Here is a 22,775-nt window from a genome sequence, read left to right on the forward strand (position 1 = left end):
CCCACCCCACTGGGTCTCAGACCCCTCTGCCACATTATGCTTCCTCTATTTACTTTATCTAAAGATTGCCTTTGAGAAGAAATAGCTGCTGCATAGTCTTCCTACATGCAGGATCATTTTTCACACATACAACCACTGGAAGCATCTCCATGATCATGTGATGGCAACTGGCTTGTATTTATCTCGGTTGCAGTGTCCTGGGATCAAGTGATTAATTTTGCGAACTTTGACAAGTAAAGTCAATGGGGAAGCCAGATTCACTTAACCTGTTACTAACTTAACAACTGCAGTGATTCGCTTAATAACTGTGGCAAGAAAGGTTGTACAATGGGGCAAAATTCACTTTCATTAGGACTTCAAGGCAGTATAGATAATCATTCCTATTTTTCTTCATCACAACGATTGCTTCACTTAGCAACAGAAATGTTGGGTTCAATTGTGTTTGTAAGTCAAAGACTACCTGTATTTATTTTTAAGTTGGGTTAATTAAATTTCCATTTCATTCAATTACATGGAGAGATAAGATGCAAAGTTAACTGAGAGACGTCATCTGAAAAACAGAACTTTCTACCATTTAAAAAATGTTTTGGGTCCAGTGTATTAATAAATTACAATAATTATTTCAGAATTATGAAATTGTTACTTATCACCCTTAGTTCTTCAAGGATCCTGGATGCCATCGGGCCAGCCGCCCTGCTTTAGCCCAACCCCCTTCAATTGTTGTGATGGAAAAAAATAGGATCGATTATCTATACTGCCTTGAAGCCCTAATGAGAGTTGGGATTTAATTTGAATAAAAAAATATTTTATTTCAGGCTACTGGAAAAATAAAATATTTGCACTAGATAGTCAGGCCTGGTCTTGCTTCTCTGTCTATAAAATATGATATTCCAAAACCTGCTAGTTTGCCTGGGACCACAATGGGGAAATATCACACTGGAGATTGTTGATACCAGCTTCCACCTACCCCACTTTCTATTCTGTCCCCTTCTTCCCCTCTCTTTGGTTATAACTTGGAATTTATTAGCAATTTTAATGTGATTTTAAACATCTGTGTGTATAGTTATGGTTTTATTTTAATGTTGTAAGCAGTCACCTTGTGGCAAGATGGGCATTGGGCAGCAAACAAATTCAATGAACAAAGAAAGAAAGAAATATTACCAGTTACCTCATAGCCAGTGATTGCAATCAGATGCATGGAATCATTAACTGCTTTAAGAATTCCCAATATTGAAGTCAGGGCCACTTGGAGATCTTCAGCACCTTCACAATTTTTACTATACTTTAACATTTCCTGTTGGAAAACAACAAGTACTTCAGGCTACAGAAAAACATACATAGTATATCATTAAGGAAACGCTTAATGGGGCTCTTTTAATCTACTGGGACAAGAATAATGGTCTTGAATAATGTAAAAGGTGAATAAATTTTACATTTATTTTCAAATAGATATTAAATCAAGTGGATAGAATAAAAGACAATTAGCTTCAGGATCAAGTATTGCTCAGTTTACGGGCCATCTTTGTCCAATGCCCCACCCTCCTTCTAGAATGGAAAGTTTACTTAAACAAGCTATTTCTTCTTGAGCAGAATTTATCTGCAGAACAGCACTTCCTTAAAAAGTGCTGGCAACTTAACAAACTCAGCTCTATGACCTTAATTAGTTGATCAGCACTGTCTGGGCAGATTGCTGCCTGAAACTGACTAGATCTTAATCAGTTTTATACAAAGTGTTTTGTTTTTTTTGCCTAAGTGCATGAGCATGCTAGCAAAAACAGTCAGTGGTAGCATATTTCTCTCAACGTGTATTCTCTACTGTGTGCCTATTTACCCATTTGTAGCCCTTTCTTTCCCAATGAATGTAAATTCAAATATTAATTGACCTCTTGCTAATTATCTGACCACCAGAGTGAACATCCCAAAGGATAGGGGAATGAGAAAAAGCGCTACAAGATTGGCCTTGCAAACTTGGCTGCCTTGTGCATCAAATTTCAGAGATCATCCTTGCCATTTGGCCCCACCCACTTGTGGAAGGCAAATTTCTCTGACATTGGAAGTATGCTCAGGCCAGGATAATTTCTTAATATTTTTTTTCTTCTGAAAGGTTTCTTGCCATTTTGGTGTCTCCCTTAGGGCTCTTGTACTTTGGTATCTATCCTACAAATCGTAAATTAAGTAATGATGCACAAACTAGCAGCAACCGTCATTTTTCTGTATTTCTTCTGTCCCCTTAATCAAGGTATTACTGAACAAACTCTACTTTCCATTTGTGAAGTAGAAGCATTCAGTCTCTTGGATTAGATTTTCTTCCTGTAGAAAGAACCAGTTTTGATCCAGCAGAAGGATCTTACTTTCAGAAAGGATAAATTTTATTGCTGTGAAGTCTCTCTTGGAGTATTACTTTTTACTTATTCCAGGGAAGAGATTATCCCTTGATCCTCTGATTATACTGAAAGTAAGCTATACAAAGGAACAGGAAATGTAACCTTTGTCTTTCTCCTCCCTCCCCAAATATACCTTTTGTCTGGAAAGATGATTCCTGAAGAGGAACATGGAATTCTCTATGTGACAATATATTTGCTAAGGATAACTATAAAGCCTATTGCAAATTTCAAGTCACTGGCAAATTATTTTTTATATAGTGATTTAAAAAAAAGACAATCTCTGAAAGGTAACGGTTCCCCTTGCACATATGTGCTAGTCGTTCCCGACTCTAGGGGGCAGTGATCATCTCCGTTTCAAAGCTGAAGAGCCAGTGCTGTCTGAAGACGTCTCCGTGGTCATGGGGCCAACCAGACTAAAATGCCGAAGGCGCACGGAATGCTGTTACCTTCCCACCAAAGGTGGTTCCTATTTTTCTACTTGCATTTTTACTGCTAGGTTGGCAGAAGCTGGGACAAGTAACGGGAACTCACTCCATTATGTGGCGCTAGGGATTTAAACCGCTGAACTGCCAACCTTTCTGATCAACCAGCTCAGTGTTTTAGCCACTGAGCCACTGCGTCTCTCTATGAAAAGTGTCCCTCTCTGAAAAGTGTGCCACAAATGCGATTGCCTGTATTTCCCGATATCTAATAATTTGCTACTTCCTGTCCCACCTGACTTCAATCAATCAATCAATCAATCAATCAAGGACATAGCTGAATGCCTACCTTTAGCAACAGTTGATATTTTGTTATCCTTTGAACAGGCTTTAGTAAATAAGAATCCAAACTCAACTTGTGATCAAGTTTTCGTTGACATTCCTACAAAAAATAAAAGACAGACAATAACTTCTTCCCCACAAAGTAATAACTGACTAAGTAATATGGTCCCAAGTACATAAAAAATACCTGGAAAAATGCTGAATCTGAACACTGCCTCCAAAGACTTTCTGATCGAGGTTTATTTTGACAATATTTTTCATAAATTTTGAAGTCTTTCATCTTAATTTAAAAAAGAAAACCATGAATCAATCAATGAAGCATCTGTTTTATTAAAAGAATATATCTATAATGACAACCTTACTGAAAGACCTTCTGACAAGAGATACTGGCAGAGTGTATTGACTCATCTCAAAAATGTTTTTTCCTGTTCAGATTTCTGCTATTCTTTTTCCTTTATGGGAAACCTGAAAATCTGTAGCATGCAACATTTACCGTATATCAAGGAAAATAATGAGACATTGAGAGGGTAGTTTGCTATTTCAAAGGAACTAGCAGCAGCCTACAAACTGTTTTCTAAACATACACACACTTCAATGATTGATTAAACGTGGCAAATCGATTGACACAGCAGATAATTTACAAATGATTTCAAAGTAATGCTAGTGTTGAGAAATACTGATTTAGTGTAAAGATCAAGATCTGTATAGACTGGTATATGAGAATGGTGGTAGAGTAGATTGATCCTGCACCTAAATTTCTTGACAAATGCAATTTTTCTTATTCCTGGAGCATTATGGCATTAGTACAGCTGATCTGTAGTCAAGGCACTTCATATAATCAAAGCATTACATGAAATGGAAAACTGGTTGTTACACAGTCAAAGTATCCGTTCATCTATCTGAGACTCATCAGGCTCTTCTTGAATGAGGCTGAGATCTTCTCCTCCTTCTCCTTCCATTTCCTCCTTCTCCTCCTGTTATATAGCTCACCTTCTGAATACCCCCCCCAGGAGGTGTTTTTATAAATAATAAAAGCAATAACAATTTCTTGGATTTTCCCCACAGAGTAAATGTAGTGGCATTAATGGAGGAGACTGGTAGAATGTTGGTGAGTACAACAGGGTGGATAACACCAAGAAATTTCTTTAAGCCATCTTGATGGTATTCCTCTGCTGCTCTCAGCAACATTCAAAGATCAGTCTTATTGGGATGATGGAAATGTCAATGAGAACTCAGCCAGTCCTAGCGATATAAATTCTTGCATCTTGAAAGAATACTAAGGAAGAGCAATCTAGTGACAACTCTTCATTCCAAGTTACTTAAAATCTAATACTTACCCGTTCGAGGAAACCACGTCCTATCAGTTGAGGGCAGTCTATATAATCTTCTATTTCTCTCAAAAATATTCTACAAAAAATAATAATTATATTTTATTGATGTGATGAAATGAACTAACACATCTACATGTGACCACACATATTCTATTCTACTTTTACATGCATATTTTAATACATTTCACGAGCATAAATCTATAATGGCTGCATGTGCATAAGCAAAATTCAATAGTTGCATAAAAATAAAACAACTTAGCCTTACACTATATAAGTTACCAGATGAAATTGATGATGCTAGAAATAATTCATTTATATAATATTACTGATGTGTATGGTGCACAACACTGAGCAGTGCTGTCTTCTCCAATTCAGATATTCAGATATCCTGAATTTACAGTTGCTAATAAATCTTACTTTCATGGCCAGCTCATTTAGACGACATCAGGTTTTGAGCCATATACATAGGTCTCTGCCCTGGCTTATATCTGACTATACAGGTGAAACTTGAAAAATTAGAATATCGTGCAAAAGTTAATTTATTTCAGTAATGCAACTTAAAAGGTAAAACTAATATATGAGATAAGATTCATTACATGCAAAGCAAGATAGTTCAAGCTGTGATGTGTCATAATTGTGATGATTATGGCTTACAGCTCTGAAAACCCCAAATTCACAATCTCAGAAAATTAGAATATTACATGCAATCAATAAAACAAGGATTGTACATAAAACAATATCGGACCTCTGAAAAGTATAAGCATGCATATATACTCAGTACTTGATTTGGGCCCCTTTTGCAGCAATTACTGCCTCAATGCGGCGTGGCATGGAAGCTATCAGCCTGTGGCACTGCTGAGGTGTTATGGAAGACCAGGATGCTTCAATAGCAGCCTTCAGCTCTTCTTCATTGTTTGGTCTCATGTCTCTCATCTTTCTCTTGGCAATGCCCATAGATTCTCTATGGGGTTCTGGGCAGATGTGTTTGCTGGCCAATCAAGCACAGTAATCCCACAGTCATTGAACCAGGTTTTGGTGCTTTGGGCAGTGTGGGCAGCTGGAAAATGAAGTCAGCATCCCCATAAAGCTCATCTGCGGAAGGAAGCATGAAGTGCTCCAAAATCTCCTGGTAGATGGCTGCATTGACCCTGGTCTTAATGAAGCACAGTGGTCCAAAGTCCTGTTGCTCAGTGGTCCAAAGTCCTCTTTTCTGATGAGAGCAACTTTTGCCAAAAGCACTAAAACCTGGTTCAATGACCGTGGGATTACTGTGCTTGATTGGCCTCTCCATTCTTCCTCCATACTCTGGGTCCTTGGTTTCCAAATGAGATGCATGGGCATTTTATATAAAACATAGGTCTGAAGGTCTTTAAAAAATAACCCTACATAAATATTTATTTCAAATAAAATCTTAACCACATTCAAATATTTATGGATAGGGATTTAGGATATAAAATACCAACAAGACTGAGATTTTGTTTTGGTTTATAATGAGCAGATAAAAGATTTCCAGTAGTTTTTGGAAATTAACCAATTAGTTTGAGAAAAAAATTCTCCCAGGTAATTTACCAGCAGATGATTTATTATTTCAATATCTAAGCATAATTCTAAAATTGTTGCATTTAAATTAAATTCATACAATTTGTTTTGCCTTAACACAGAGTCCAGGTGATACACACAGACAACTCAAGTAGGTGGTAGTATAAGCCATGACTTCATGAAAGATATAAAACAGGGGTGTCAAACTCATGTTGTCATGGTGGCATCATGTGACGTATCAGGACTTTTTTCCCCCTTCACTAAGGGCAGGGGCGGGGCCAGCACATGATGCAACAGGCATGTTGGTTGCGAGTTTGACACCCCAGATATAAAAGGACAAGGACAATAATTGTACTTACTTAATTCCAGTAAATCACAATTTCCAGTTTATTCATTAGCAGTGAATAACAGAATCAGCAACCATTTTTAAATTTGAGCAATTGTCTAAATCGCATAAGGGTGCATTTCTACAGTTTGGCCACTGGGTGGACTTTGAGTCATGTGGGCTCTAACGTGGGGCGTAATGCTCAAAAGTTTTTTAAAAGCAGATGCCCAATTCTGAAATCAGAACGCATCCTTCCAAGATCTCTGTTTGCTTAGCCTCCACCCCCTCTATTCCAATCCACACAGAAAACCAACATGGATAATTTTGTTCTCCATAGCAACATAGTCACTGAGAAAATTGCCAGGCTCATATTATCAATAATAAAATGACATTGATTTCATTCAAAGTGTTTGTCAATCTCAACAATTTAAAGATGTTAATGCTACTTTTATAATGTCTTGGTAAGACCACACTTGGAATACTGCGCCCAGTTTTGATCCCCATGATGTAAAAAAGATGTTGAGATTCTAGAAAGAGTGCAGAGAAGAATAATGAAGATGATCAGGGGACTGGAGGCTAAAACATATAAAGCATGGTTGCTGGAATTGGGCATGTCTAGTTTAATGAAAAGAAGGACTTGGGGTGACATGATAGCAGTGTTCTGATAGGAGTTGCCACAAAGAAGAGGGAGTCAAGCTATTCTCCAAAGCACCTGAGGGCAGAATAAGAAGCAATGGATAGAAAATAATCAAGGAGAGAAGCAACCTAGAACTAAGAAATTTCCTGACAGTTAGAACAATTAACCAGTGGAACAACTTGCCTCCAGAAGTTGTGAATTCTCCAACACTGGAAGTTTTAAAGAAGAGATTGGACAACCATTTGTTTGAAATGGTTTCCTGCCTGAGCAGGGGATTGGACTAGAAGAGGTCCCTTCCAACTCTGTTATTCTATTCTATTCTATTCTTTCTATTCTTTCTATTCTATGTTAGTCTATTCTATGTGTGGACTTCTGGGTTATGCTGACTGGAAAATTCTGGGAGTTGAAAGTCACACATCTTAAAAGTTGTTGAGGCTGAGAAACATTACTGTGCTCAACTGAGAAACACAGTTTGCAATACCTGTATGAATCCTTATAGTATCACAGAATCAAGGTTGAAACTTTAGAGACCATCTATCCCAGCCCCTTGTGTAGTGCAAGATCCACTGGAGTTATCTCTGACAGATGACTATCCAGCTCTACTTGAACAGCACAGGGAGAACCCCAGCATTTCATGTGATATCCTGTTCCAGTGGTTGACAGCTTCTTTAATCAAGAACTCACTCCTGGCAGCTAGCCTCAAATGGTACATATATTTAAATATGCACACAAAACACATGATTCTTTATTCCCTGTTCAAAATACCGTGAAATTATTCTGGTCCTGTCTTCTGGGTAGCAGAGTTCAATAAGGAATCATGCATTTCATGTTTATATTAGATGTATACATGCATGCACGAATTCCAGTGGGAATCTTAACAACATGAATTATGAGGAATCTCTATTCAAGGAAGAGAAATTAAATTATAATGTGAAAACTTTATGAAAAAAGATAAGCAGAGTCTTACGGAACGAGCTTATGCCATCACTGATTATTAGTTTTGTTGGTCAATCTATCAATATCAAAATTTCTAATACATACTTTCTTTGATAGCCTAGTTTTCATCATATGTTGGACTACAGTTTCACCATCCTTGGCCATTATGGCACACTGGAGGGTATCAGCTGGGAATATGGTGTTCTAATTGTGTTCAACAATGGGACATTTCCTTTGTTATTATTTTAACACCCTGTTTATATTGCCAGAAAGCTTGTGTACAAATCCCAACCTGTTGTGAAAGTGATAGATTTCTTCCATATTTCCAAACAACACGTCTTTCTTATTTTGTAGCCCAGGGGAAATGAGATGTGCCATTAAGGGGTTGTCCATTTCTGCTGCATAGCCCTGTAACACAAAAGGGGAACAGATTCATTGCTTCTACTGAGTTCCCATTAAGGGTCTCCTATTTTCAACAATTGCAGCCGGCTCACTGCTGATAAAAAATGTAGCAATATTTCAATATTAATCTGCTCAGGCTTCTAATGCAGAGTTTACACATCTTAATAGTAATTCCATTTTATATAATAGAGCTATAATCTATGAGCATTTACTTTAGGAAAAAAGTTCACTTGAAGAAGAATTTTGTAAATAATCAAAATGTGTTTTTGAATTGTTTATTACATGCAAGTCAGAACTATTTATAGCCACATATACAGCTGCTAATTTGAATGTTTTGACTCCAGAGTTGATCACAAGGTCTGCAGGTTCTTACAGAATGACCTTTCTAGGCAATTGTTCTTTCTTCTTCCTTCCTGACCCAAGTTCCTGTTTATGACTTCTGCGCTAGGCAACAAGACTAAATCTATTATTTAGCATTTCCATAGACCAGGAAAGACGCAGAAACCTGCTCTATAAACACCCATTAAGCTAGAGAAGATTCTGCTTTTAGTTGATGTATCCAAAACAGCTGGCTTTGAAAGGGAAGTAATACAAAGTGGCTGCATTTCGTCCCGGGGAAAGTTCTCTCATGGGAGAATACATATTTAGAAAAGGAAGAGGCTGCAATGACATTATAATTCCCTCTTCCATGTCCTTCTATTTAGGTAATTATATTATAATCTTTATTTCATCCACCGTTAGAAACAAGAAGAGTAAAAAATGGGGGTTGTCTTAATGTTAATGGGAACCAATAGAATATAATGTTCTTGTCCCTTGATTTTCAGTTTCTCTTGCCGTGAGTAAAAATAAATTTACATTAAAATAGAGGGATCAGAATATATTTACAACAGACTAGAGCAGTGTTAGCGAACCTTTTAGGCACCGAGTGCCCAAACCAGTGGTGGGTTCCGTATCTCGTTGCAACCAGTACGGCGTGTGCATGTGTTTTACCCTCCAGCAACACCTTTGTGACGCTCCAACTGCTCGGTGGAGCATCGCGCAGGCATTGTATTGCCATGCGCAGAAGTGCCGAAGAGTTTAAAGACAGGTAAGGATGATGGGTGGGCCCTCTGGAGCACTGTACCGGAATGGTACCCGGTGCTTCGGGCAGATACCAGTATGCCCGTACCGGGGCATACCGCCTGCAACCCACCACTGCCCCAAACTGTGCACTCATACATGCCCAGACTGAAAGGTGCGTGTGAACGCGGACATGCGCACAGAGACCCGAAGACCAGCTGGCCAGTGGGAGGGGAGACTCCCACACCGGCAGCGCAGCAAGAGGTAAAATCCTTTTCTTTTGTGAGCTTCTATTTCATTGTTTGCAGGGACACAGAAGCTCACGAAAGAAACACCATGGAGATCTGACCGGGAACAACAGTGCATGTGCCAACAGAGAGGTTCTGTGTTTCACCTCTGACACATATGCCATAGGGTCACCATTATGGGACTAGAGAGTTGTGAATCAAGTCGGAAGAAAGGAAGCTTTTCACCTTCTTGACTTGGTTCTCTTTCCTGACCAGTGATGATGGCAAAGAAAATATTGACAGAAACTGTTACTCTTTTGGTAACAGGACACCTGGCTTCTCACATTCACAGCATTCGTACGTTGCACTTAGCCATATTTCTTCAGCAAATTTTAATTAAGAAAAAAGCACATATTTAGGTGACCTGCTGTGAACTCAATGGACCAAGGATTTAAAGTCAACAATATTCACTTTAAAAGACTCCAATTTCCCAGAGTGAAATCATTCTAGAAGAGGGTTGATTTTTTTTAGAAGAACATTTATGTTGTGTAAAGTAACATTTTTTGTCCCACAAATATTTGACTCCATGTAGTACTTCCTGTGTAAATACTCCATATAATTTTCTACACTACAGAATTATGGAATCATTTTAAATATAACATTAGCAAGGATTTTTAAAAAATGTACCTCAAGAACACAAAGAAGTTCCTCCACATAAGCTCGTTCAGTTTCAAGAAGTTCATTCATTACATGTCTATCAACATATGGAATAAATGAATTATTAAATGGTTTCAGATTTCAAAGCCCTTAAATGTGTAGATTTTTCATCACTGAAGGTTAAGAATTGATTTTTCAACAAATACTAGCAACTGCGAAACAAATTGCATGGTATTTTTTTTAGATCTGATCATATTTTCGAATATTAAAATCAAATATTTTAAGAACATTTTACCAAAAATTGTATGCCTTAAGGCAACTAATATGGTAGAAAAGATTTTGCTGTATCCAAAATGATGGATATAGAAATATTTCCCAAAAAAAGAGAAAGGATTACTGTATGATTTCTTCTTGATTAACACATTTGAGTTGTCCATTAATGACTTATATTGCCTTTAAATGCAATTGTGACATATTCTGGAAACATTTCCTACATATATTTGCTTGGAAAAAAATATACTCACTTGCGTAACACTGCTAGATTTTCTTCATCATCTGTTACAGTAACATTTCTAGATTGCTGCATTTCATTTATCTCACTCTAATAAAAACAAGAACAGCAATTTGGCATCAAATCTTTAAAGCCAAACCTCTCCTTTCTAAAATATGTTTGCCTAGAGACGGAGAAGTTTAGTTCATATAAATGCAGCTTATATCCGAATTTTAAGTGAAATGACATATATACTAGTATGTATGGCAAACTATCATTTCCCACTAAAATTAAGGATTAAGCACTTATATTGCAACAAAAGTGTCCCAAGTGCATTATGCAATTAATCAAGAAGATGAGGGCATTAAACAAACTATATAATATGAACTCATATTAAGCAAAATGCATGTGAGACATAGTTATTGCTAGGTTCTTCCATGTTAAACAAATATTTATTTTCCAAATCCTGGTATAGAACGCCAGGACACAATTTGGTTGTTCCTGTTTTCCAAATCAAGGTTAACCAGCAGATCAAGGAAAAAACCTTAATACAGAGTCTTTCTCTTGCAGTAAATGCCTTGCTCTACTCCTTACTGTAGCACCAACAACAGAAAAGTGGTATCTAAGCTCTGATGGTTCAGGGATCAATAGGCTGCTTCATATACTTAGGGAGAATTTAACATGTCAACTGTCTCTATTTCATTCATACACTGTTACCTTCATTTTTCTGATGTTCGCTCTCCTTATTGCATGGTTATCAGAGCTGGATGAATCTTCAGACTCTATTTGAAGGCCTGGTATGTGAAACAGAATCAACCACTGTAACTAGAGCTCATGTCAAGCTTAGCATACATGCCAGATCCATTATTTTTGTTTTCAACTAAAACCGAATAACTTGACTGATTGGTTTCTTACCTGAGTAAGGACAAGGTGATTTTAGATATCCTTCTGGTCTAGGTGCCACTGGCTGAACAGGGCGTGTTTGCTTAGCTGCCAGTTTCTTAAGGCTGACTTGCCTCTTTTGAAACATTTCTTCCATATTTTTCTGTTTCTGAAAAACCTTTTGTACATGTTCCTGTAAAAAGAGGAGGCAAAAATCTATGTGGACCATTGAATTCATAGGACATCATTTCAAAAGCTGAATTTGAAAAGGAATGCACAAAAAAATGTGCTCAACATTAATTTGATTCACTACACAGAATACATTTGTTAGACCAAAGCTAAGCCAGTAAGTTATGTTTTTTTAAATAGAGCAGGATTGGGATGGTCTGGAAAATTTGCAGCCATGGTGAAAACCAAATGACTGACCACTCTTTATTGTGAATATAGTGCTTCTGGAGTTTTGGTATGAGATAGCATATTTAAGAGTATCCGTAACATATATGATTCCTGAATCTCAAAAATATTATACTGCAGTAATTGGGTGCCTTTTCCTGTAAATCAATTGAGCTATGGAAATGTAGCCATGGCAAACAAACTGCCACATTATTTATTTTATTGTAAAATACCTGTAAGTGACTTCTTTAACAAAACAGTTAATTGGCTTGAAAAGTTACCCACATAGGGCATTGATGTTGTAATTTATGGAGGTTTAGGTTTAGAAAGCTGAACAGACATATTAAGTGGTTTCAACTCAAATATTTCAATTCATTATTTATATATGCTTTTGTATAAATGTGACAAGATATTGTTCTGAAATCTTGACAGTAAGATTACCATTAATTCTTCAGTGAGGATAGCTTCAAATTCTTTGGACAAGTAACTTAGTTCCCTGAGTTTATTATCAACACCCATGTCCAAAAATTGTTCAATTTCCTGCAGAGCTGCTTCTGCTCCATCCTGCGATTGGCATTTGTCTACAGGTTGAGAAGCCAGCAGATAAATTCCATCATCACACCACTTCATGCACTACAAGGAAGCCAAGAAAAACACATCATGAAAATGCTGTGTTAAGACAAATGATTTATGTTATCAAAATTAACAGAATAATTTGAAGAAACCAGGATTCTTTTGATTGTACTCTAGAGGCTACTGTGTTATGAGGATGTAAGTGAGGTTGCCTGATCCAGAGACAGAACTGTAAAACTTGGAAATGATGGAAGAAATGCAATATTTTATCTCCAAAGACAGATGAAGCAAGAAAATATTCTTAAATTACAGTCTCAATCACAATCTGAGCACATACCACTGGCATTTTTAAATACCACATTGTATCTTGTATGATGTTTACCCTAAAAGAAACTGTTCAGAAGATGAGACAAAAAAAATAAGATCAAGAGTTTTCTTTCCTCACAAAAACACTCCAGAACTGTATGACTTGATCACATTCTATACAATCAAAAATACATTTTTTCTGATTTGTCACAATCTAAATTGAGGCTCCATTAAGATTATACATTGAGCACTACCTGTAGATTTAAAGCTTAATCAGCAAATAAGAGAGGAAATGGAGATAAAACGCATGAACTAGGTTTAATTCTGACTGGAAACCCCTTATAGACTTTTGTGTGAAACAAAAAAAATGAACTTATGATTACAGGGTTATTGTTGTGAAGAAAAGAGGATGATGATGATATGTTGGATATGTTTGCCATTTTATTTGTAAAAATAATAAAAGTAGCATGGATGGATAAGATAGCTACAGTTGCAAGAAAAAGTATGTGAACCCCTTGGGATTACGTGGAGTTTTGCATGAATTGGTCATAAAATCTTCTCTGAACTTCATCTAAGTCACAACAATAGAAAAACACAATCTGCTGAACATAATACTACACAAACATTAGATGTTGCCATGGTTTAATTGAACATAACATGTAAACATTCACAGTGCAGGGAGGAAAAAGTATGTGAACCGTTGGACTTAATAACTGGTTGACCCCCCCCCCTTTGGCAGCAATAACCTCAACAAATGTTTCCTGTAGTTGCAGATCAGAGCTGCACAACAACATGGAGTAATTTTGGACCACTCCTCTTCACAAAACTGTTTCAGCAATATTCTTGGGATGTCTGGTGTGAATCGTTCTCTTAAGGTCATGCCACAGCATTTCAATCGAGTTGAGTCAGGACTCTGACTGGGCAACTCCAGAAGGCGTATTCTGTGCTGTTGAAGCCATTTGTTTTGGTTGAATTACTTGTATGCTTTGGGACATTGTCCTGTTACATCACCCATCGTCTGCGGAGCTTCAGTTAGCGGACAGATGGTCGTACGTTTTCCTGCAAAATGTCTTAATAAACCCTGGAATTCATTGTCCCATCAATGACAACAATCCATCCAGGCCCTGAGGCAGCAAAGCAGCCCCAAACCATGATGCTCCCTCTGCCATGTTTTACAGTGGGGATGAGGTTTTGATGTTGGTGTGCTGTGCCTTTTTTTCTCCACACATAGTGTTGTGTGTTTTTCCAAAACAACTCAATTTTGGTTTCATCTGTCCACAGTATATTTTGCCAGTAGTGCTGTGGAACATCCAGGTGCTTTTGCAAACTTCAAACGTACTGCAATATTTTTTTTGGACAGCAATGGCTTCCTCCGTGGTGGAGCAATGGCTATACTCCATTCTTGTTTAATGTTTTCCTTATTGTAGATGTGTCAACAAAAATGTGCCAGAGATTTCTGTAGGTCTTTAGCTGACACTCTAGGATTCTTCTTTACCTCATGAAGCATTCTGCGCTGTGCTCTTGCAGTCATTTTTACAGGACAACCATGCCTAGGGAGAGTAGCAACAATGCTAAACTTTCTCCATTTGTAGACAGTCTGTCTTACCATGGACACAAGAACATCAAGACTTTGGGAGATACTTTTGTAACCCTTTCCAGCTTCATGCAAGTAAACAATTCTTGATCGTAGGTCTTCTGAGAGCTCTTTTCTGCAAGGCATGGTTCACATCAGACAGTGCTTCTTGAAATCAGTAAACCCAAAACAGGTGTGCGTTTTTAAAGGGCAGGACAGCTGTCAGCAACACATCCAATATCATCACACTGATTGGAGATAAGGTTGGCTCACTCCTGGCTCCAGTTAGCTCTTGGAGAAGTCATTAAGCTAGGGGCTCACATACTTTTTCCTTCCTGCACTGTGAATGTTTACACGTTATGTTCAATTAAACCATGGCAACATCTAATGTTTGTGTAGTATTATTTTCAGCAAGACTGTGTTTTTCTATTGTTGTGACTTAGATGAAGTTGAGAGAAGATTTTATGACCAATTCATGCAAAACTCCAAGTAATCCCAAGGGGTTCACATACTTTTTCTTGCAACTGTAGATTTGAGAATTAACAAAAATACTATAGAAAAAATAAAAGCTCTGTGAGCGTTTTTTCTCTCTCTTGAAGATGTTTCATTACCCAAACTAGGTAGCACTGATGATGTTACTTAGTTTGGGTAATGAAATGTCTGCAAAAAAAACAAGCAAGCTAGGAGAGCATCAAGGACCCCTTCATGTCAATGCTGAGCTATAAATATGCTTTATTAAAAATAAAATCCATGCTATATTCATAGAGGAAGATGTTAATTTATATTTATAACTGCTGTAAAAGAAAATTGCAAGTTACTTTTTAATGTTTTCTTTCTTTTTCTGGGACTTTTGATTTTATCTTTCCTATCTTTCTTTTACTTTCTACTTTATTCTAAATATGACTTATTTTTAGTTTTTATCTTGTTTAAAATCTTAATAAAGTTGTATAGAAAAAGCAAGTAAAAAGGGAACTGAAGAAGATTAGATTTACCTTTTCCAGCTGTCTATGTAATTCAAATGAATGGTTTAGGAGATCCCTTTTTGTATTCACTTCTGAAAGAATCATTTCATAGTGATGTTGGAGTTCACTGCATTTGGGAAGAATAGAGTCCATGGCATAATGCTTGTTTTCTATAAACTGCTCTCCTTTGGAAATTAGTAGGCTGGCTTTTTCCAAAACTTCCTAAGGAAAATAATACAGCAGAAAATATAAGTTGTAACATTATCTCTTTATAAATATGTCCCACAGAAAAATGTGTCAAAATAAAGAAATCGTATATCTTTACTTGTGATTTTTCTTCAAAACTGGCAAGATCTTTCAGAAGGTGCTCCACATGTGAACTGCTGTTTCCCATTTCTGTGAACTGAAACAATTTCTCAGACACACTATCAAGTGCTGTTTTGACCTAAATGAAATAGAATATATAATTTTTTGTAAGTCACAACAGTGTAGCAAAGTTACAAATTGAACTATGGATCATAAAAATCAGCTAGGGGTCACGATCATAGAAAAATATATAAGCAGTATTTTTGAGAAACGTTATATTATGGTTGTTTAGTGATACAGAATAACACTGTTGGAAAGGACTTGGAGGTCTTCTAGCTTAATCCCCTGCTCAAGCAGGAGAACCTATACCACTTCAGACCAATGGTTGTCCAATCTCTTCTTAAAAACTTCCAGTGTTGGAGCATTCACAACTTCTGGAAGCAAGTTGTTTCACTGGCTAATTGTTCTGTCAGGAAATTTCTCCTCAGTTCTGAGTTGCTTCTCTCCTTGATTAGTTTCCACCCATTGCTTCTTGTTCTACCTTCAGGTGTTTTGGAGAATAGCTTGACTGCCTCTTCTTTATGGCAACCCTTGAGGTATTGGAACACTGCTCTCACGTCTCCCCTAGTCCTTCTTTTCATTAAACTAGATAAGTTTTAAAATTATTAAGGCACATCAAGTAAGTCAATACTGATAAAGTGTAACTATTATCTAAGCTTTTAATTCCATTTTATCACTTCAATATTTAAATTACTGTTTTATGTATATTGTATGTAAATTATTACCATTCAATGGTAATCATACAATGGATGATCAAAAATATATTTGATGAAATGTAACTGTCTAGTGCAGAATAAATGACATTTTAAGAAAATTGATACTTTTAAGTGAAAATTCAAAATTTTAAAGTAGAAATACTGCTAATGCAGAATTGTTTTAATTAGACCAACATATCATATACCTCTTTGAAATCCAGTTCAAAATGTCTAAGTTGTAAGCATTGCTCAAGCTTCTGTTGGTGTTTAAACCAAAAGTCATCAAAAGCTGCTTCTGTTTCATCTAGTTGAGATAAAAGCCTTTAAAAAGACAAATAAAGAAGTTTTGTATCAAGCATTCCCCAACTGAAGGTGGAGTAAGGGGAATGAGAAATCCCAAGAAGGGAAAAAATATGAAACTCTTAGAAAAAAAAATCGCAGCATTGAAAAATATATTAATTATCAAATGAAAATCTAGTATAATAGAAAGATTGATGAGAAAAGTAGATTAATGGGAGGAAGGTGAGTGTGTGGCAAGAAGATAGCATATTGCTAGAAAGCTGAGGGCCACAGAGGCTTGAAATATACTTTTAGGAACATTAAAAATAATGGATGCATTTAATTCGCATTGGAAGCATGACGTTTCTAAAACTTACAGGGTTTCTCTTGAACATTAGGTCAAATGCTAACTTGTTATCAGTATCTTTGCTTTGTTTTTCCAGATGGTTTACTTTTTTCAAGGAACAATATAACTGCAGCCCTGTATTTTGGCTGATAGTCTTTCAAGCAAAATAATTTTCATTCTTTTGCTGACAGAGATAACATAACTTGCTAGATGACACTTGTTTTTCATATTGGACCTTCACAAAAGTATTAAAATCTTACTTCCAGGAAGTTCTTAGAAACAGAAAGTAGGAATACAATGAATATATATATATATTAAAATGCTAGATGCATCTCACCTTTCCACAGTAATTTGATTTTCTGTTTGATCTGGATTCAGTTTGTACTCTGGGTTTTCAAGGACAGGTTTTCGAATAACATGGAGAATATCATCACCTTGCCTTAATGCGTTTTTCAAATGTTCCTATAGAAAAGTTGAAGGGTGTATAGTTAGGCTTTGTTTCATGAGCATTCAACTTGGAAATGCCCTCCCAGGAAACAATACAGTATGAGCTAAGGATGGGTAACATGTGGTATGTGACAAATCCATGCTGTGCTATCTTTTTTTTTTAACATAGCAGAGCAAGATTGATTTTACACTGACAGAAAGCCAGCACCTGTGTATTATGCTGCTCAGAATACATGTAAAATCTAGAGGTGAGATAAAAAGATTTAAAAATGAATAAAACAAATATAACCAAAAAATTACAAAACCTAATTGTGTGTGCATCAACCCAAAAATCTTATTATAACATTATAAGGCCAAAATAAGAGTTAAATAATCCATTTGTTATGGATAAAAATCATTGTCACAGGAATTGCTTTGCCATATTTATAATCTGTACTACAGGATTTTGTTTACTGTTTTAGCAATGTAATGTTTTAAAACTTTAGATCCATGGAAAATATGAGGGATCATTAAATTTACTGGCACTGTTCCAAAGGGAGGTTACTACACAACATTCAAAGAAAACATTTGCAAAGCAAAAAAAACTAAGCACAGTTAATAGGGTAATCCAATAAAATTTACAATTGCTCTAACATACCTTCATTTTGTCTCTCCTTTCTGTATGTGTTTCCAGGAGGTAGCTGGTGGCCTCAGCATCATTTGGTAGCTCTTCTTCTGCAAGCTCATTCCCAAAGGATTGAAGTGTTTGAGGTATCTGCTTAACCATTCGAGCAAAGTTGTCTATGGCCTTATAAATTACAAATACATGACACACATTGGACACGGAAGACATGTGTTTTCTACATTGTGTTTTAAATATAAATATATTTCTATAGGTATAAATAAAATTATCTCTGAGGGTCCTTGGTGGAATCTGACTTTGTTTGCAGACTTTTCCTTACCCAACTAGATAATCAGTCATGCAAGCGAGAATGAGGTTTACACCTTGTTTATATATAGCAACTTGCTCTGCCAGTTTTGACGAGGTTGTCATTTTCTCCTTGGCAGTTCCTAGAGTCCACAGTTCAATTTCAGTTCAATCTCAAGCAATGTATATTCTATTAAAAATTATCTCCACCATTAACCCCTTTACAATGTATCCTTAAACTTTTAAAGTGTACTTGTGATATTAAATATTATTTTTAAAATGTTTTAATTATATACTTGCATATTCATGCAAAGTGCACAAAGGAAGTAAGCCACAATAAGTCAAAGAAAAGACACAAGGAAAGAAATGGAAATATAGCTAAATATACCAACCTAACCCCTTTGCACCTGTTTATCTTTGAACTAATAGATGTGCATCTACATGACTATATATCACTTCATACACTCCCTTTTATTTTTTAAAGTCCTCATCTCATACTTCTTCAGAGTTTCTGTCCAACCACAACATTCTCATTTATTCTTTCTTCTTCCATGTAACTTGTTCTGCAACTGAATCATTCTGCCTGTAATTAAACCACCTCCAGGTACTTCTTTTATATAGGGTTGTGGACTCCCAAAACGTAACTCAGAATTTAAATCATAAAATTTCTTCATGCTTTCATAGATCTCTGTGATGTCATCACAGCTCCCCAGGTTCCAAGGACCACAGATTTGCAACCACTGATATAGATCACCCTTTGAATTTTGTAGAGAGTTCACATTCAATCAACACCCTATCGCAGTGATGGCTAACCTTTTTGCCATCTCGTGCCAAAAGCCGGGGGGCTGCAGGGGAGCATCCTGTGCAGGCGTGCCCACACCCATAATTTTATGTGTGTGACTCCCCCCACGCATGCACGTGTGACTCCTGTCGTCTCCCCAGTTTTTGCGCACAATGGACCCATTTTTTGCCTTTCCCAGGCTCCAGAGGGTTTCTAGGGAAGGCATCAGGAAGCTTCCCTGAAGCCTATGGAGGGCGAGAAATGGCCCTGTGGGCAACCCGGAACTCCGTTCCTGAACTTCCGGGTTGCCATAGGGCCATTTTTCACCCTCCAGAGGCTTTAGGAGGTTTCCCTGGCCCTATGGGCAAGCTGGAAGTCATTCCCGAACTTCTGGTTTGCCCGTTGGGTTGTTTTTCGCCCTCTGAAAGGCGAAAAACAACAAAAAATGAAGGCCAAAGTCAGCTGGCCAGGGCAACAGGAGCTGACAGGACAATGCCTGTCGGGTGCCCTAACAAATGGCTCCGCGTGCCACCTGTGGCACACATGCCATAGGTTCACCATCAGGGCCCTATCGCTTCTCATTTCACCATACACAATTAAGAAGCCTATCTGCACTTTCTTGAACTTATGCTTCAACGTTTGTTTCTTCTCATACACTTAAATGTAAATTCTATTGGCCATTTTCATGTCTTTTGACAGACATTTACTTCAATATTTCCAGTATTTGTTTCAGCCCGCTTCTTTCACGTGCCACTTTTAGAATATTTTGCCTAGCAATCTTCACTTCAGTTTCATTCCAAGCCATTTTATTACTTTTATTTATAATTCCATTAGTTATGCTGGAAACCTTTTGCTTAGCTCTTCAAAATATTTTTTTAAAAATTTCCAGCAAAATCTCTATATCCTTTTAATCTTACTGATTTTCCTCTTTTTAACTGCATTCCTTGTGAAAAACGGGCCTTTTTTGCTCATTTTTGCCCAGCCCAGCCCCCAGGAGCACTCTACAAGTCTCTTAAAGGCAATTTGTGTCCTTTTTTTTTTTGGACAAAAAACGGGCTGTTTTGGGGAGGTCTGTAGAGTGCAAAAACTTTTTTTAATTTGCCTTTTCAAAATCTTGATGTGTCTTATACTCCGGTGCGTCTTATATTCTGAAAAATACAGTATATGAGAGAGATATTTGTTTATGAGGATAGTTCTGGAAAAAAAAGTATTTTCTAAAAATTTATTTTAAAAAACTCCTTTTAATACAACTCAACACTTCCAAATTCATTACACCTAATGTTTTTGAGATACAATCCCTGATATTTCAATTTGTATCTATTAACAGGTTATGAAATAGAAAGATTAAAAAAAAACTCACAGTGCGCTGTGTAAGCCACCTATTATGGCAGTAATCTAGAGAACCCCCAAGATCTTCAGTTAGTTGGGTTGTATCAATATAGTTATTTAATTCTGTTAGTGAACTCAGCATTATGATCTATAAGACAGAAATTGCAACATCAAGTAAATACAATTAACATGATTTTTGGATTTTTGCTTTGGTAGTTTTGGCAAATTTGTAGTCATGAAACTAAATAATAGTATTCAATGAAACACAATTTATTAGATAAAGGAGAGTTTCCCTCTTATAACAGCATATAAAATATCTCCTTCAATCAAGGCGGTAGTCTTAATAACTAGAACAATTTTGATATTTACAGGCCATATAAAATAGCAGAAGTTCTTATTCTTACTTAATAGGGCTAGCAATGCTCAAGATTTGAATGAAAAGGGTTATTTGGAGTGTTAACAAAAGTAAAATTTTGTTTGGAAGTCTTTAAAGCAGCCACTTCGTTTCCTAGGCTTTCCTAGTCTTCCTATGTGGCAGCTTCAGAAGACAGTGATATAATCCTGGAAAAAGACAAGGCTGTTTTAAAGAACAGCAGGCGGATGCTCTGTTTGTGCTCCTAAGCAATCAGATGGGAATTTTTGAATGATTTATGAAGCCTTATAATCCAAAATAACAGCATTTAAACTGCTTGAAGAATAGTTCTGAAAATCTCAGAAGATTGTGCACACATGTGTATTATTTTGACCAATCCTAGAAAAGTTCCTGCCTATTAGCATATAAGGCTTGAGTGTGAGATTGGGTGACTTTTCCCCACATTAATTGTTTGGGTTTTTTTAACCAAATAATTATATCAACTAAATATTAGCTGAGCATGGTTTGAAAATGTTTTGGAAGGAGTTCTTTTGACCTCATGGCATGAATACAGAAAACCTGTAACTGCTTTAAAGAGACTTTTAATTAATATTGAAATTAATATCAAACAATTTTTAACCCTTTTAAAGCTTTTTAAAGCCTGAAAAAGTCAGTTCTTTAATGAACAGCAGATAAATGCTTTACTCTTTCACTTACAATATCCTAGGTACTTTTACTAAATCATTTTTAAAAAAATGCACTTATATAAGAACATCTACAATAGACCTCATTTATGCACATTTTTTTAAAAAATGCTATCACCAGCTCACCAAAATAAGCAATAAATATTACTTAATGAATAGTAATTAGTACTTTTTCATAAATTATAGTGAAAAGATTAAAATTATTTTTAATGATATAATTTCAAATATAAAAAGCATAGGCTAAAATCAGGTGTTTTTTTAAAAAAAACCACCATTTGATCTACAGAAAATTCTATAAAAATTTTTGTCCATTTATTAGTGATGGAAAAAGATGCCTATGTAGAAAAAAAGAAAAGTTATATTAAAGACATACTTTTTATTATTGCAATGTACTTATCACACTACTCTGCACAAAAATAAATTACAAATGAAAATAAAAAGATTAAACACTAACCGGCAGCTTTATTTTATAGTCATTTCCATGATATCTAAAGGCAATGTCAAAGAGAGTTCTATGAAAAAATCCAGTTGGACGCAAAACCAGAACAAGTTGAAGATTTCCTGGAAATGATGTCTGCAAAATGATGAAAGAGAATAGTCATATTTAACATATTATTAAATAGAATCAACAGATGAATTTACATTACACTTATTTTGTATTAACTACAGATTAAGCTGGATTACATTTTGAATTTCAAAAAATAGAGGCAAACTAGGGCTTAATTTCTATGGAGTAATAATAGAAAAGGATGTAATTATAGTCTGCCAATTCAGATATTATACCAAATTATCATTTATGGTTTCCAAGATCTATGTTTGAGAGAGGTTCTGTAGCTGATGTCATTTTTAATTAAACTATTGCACCAAATCTTAGATACGCTTTCCTAAAAGCATTATTTGATGTGCTGCCTAAACTGAGCTAGTGTATTATTTCATTGATATATTTATACTGAACAAGAGAAACTTTGACTCTTTAAAATAACATAATACTAATACTAATACTAATAATACTAATAATACTAATAATACTAATAATACTAATAATACTAATAATACTAATAATACTAATAATATGATAGTGTTCCTGAAAAATGCACAATTATCTTTTTTTTCTAGGCAGCATCTTTTACTT

General features: G+C 36.1%; 1 protein-coding gene across 5 annotated transcripts in view; it reads right to left on the reverse strand.

The window, feature by feature from the left end:
• MCF2L (MCF.2 cell line derived transforming sequence like) overlaps window positions 1-22,775 on the reverse strand; it is a 119,902-nt gene that overhangs the window by 11,266 nt on the left and 85,861 nt on the right. For 4 of the 5 annotated variants that reach the window (XM_032226225.1, XM_032226221.1, XM_032226223.1 and 1 more), the window contains 17 exons: window positions 22,098-22,217; window positions 20,619-20,735; window positions 18,208-18,357; window positions 17,461-17,585; window positions 16,705-16,819; window positions 15,763-15,882; window positions 15,468-15,659; window positions 12,465-12,656; window positions 11,664-11,823; window positions 11,466-11,542; window positions 10,783-10,859; window positions 10,289-10,355; window positions 8,206-8,321; window positions 4,483-4,552; window positions 3,333-3,425; window positions 3,153-3,245; window positions 1,169-1,294 (listed from right to left, as the gene is read on the reverse strand). In XM_032226225.1, coding sequence (XP_032082116.1) covers window positions 1,169-1,294; window positions 3,153-3,245; window positions 3,333-3,425; window positions 4,483-4,552; window positions 8,206-8,321; window positions 10,289-10,355; window positions 10,783-10,859; window positions 11,466-11,542; window positions 11,664-11,823; window positions 12,465-12,656; window positions 15,468-15,659; window positions 15,763-15,882; window positions 16,705-16,819; window positions 17,461-17,585; window positions 18,208-18,357; window positions 20,619-20,735; window positions 22,098-22,217 — 2,010 coding nt within the window. The remainder of the gene's footprint in view (window positions 1-1,168; window positions 1,295-3,152; window positions 3,246-3,332; window positions 3,426-4,482; window positions 4,553-8,205; window positions 8,322-10,288; window positions 10,356-10,782; window positions 10,860-11,465; window positions 11,543-11,663; window positions 11,824-12,464; window positions 12,657-15,467; window positions 15,660-15,762; window positions 15,883-16,704; window positions 16,820-17,460; window positions 17,586-18,207; window positions 18,358-20,618; window positions 20,736-22,097; window positions 22,218-22,775) is intronic. The other variant, XM_032226222.1, reaches the window with a different exon arrangement.

This window comes from Thamnophis elegans, chromosome 11, assembly GCF_009769535.1.
Source record: "Thamnophis elegans isolate rThaEle1 chromosome 11, rThaEle1.pri, whole genome shotgun sequence".
NCBI classification, from domain to species: Eukaryota; Metazoa; Chordata; class Lepidosauria; order Squamata; family Colubridae; genus Thamnophis; species Thamnophis elegans.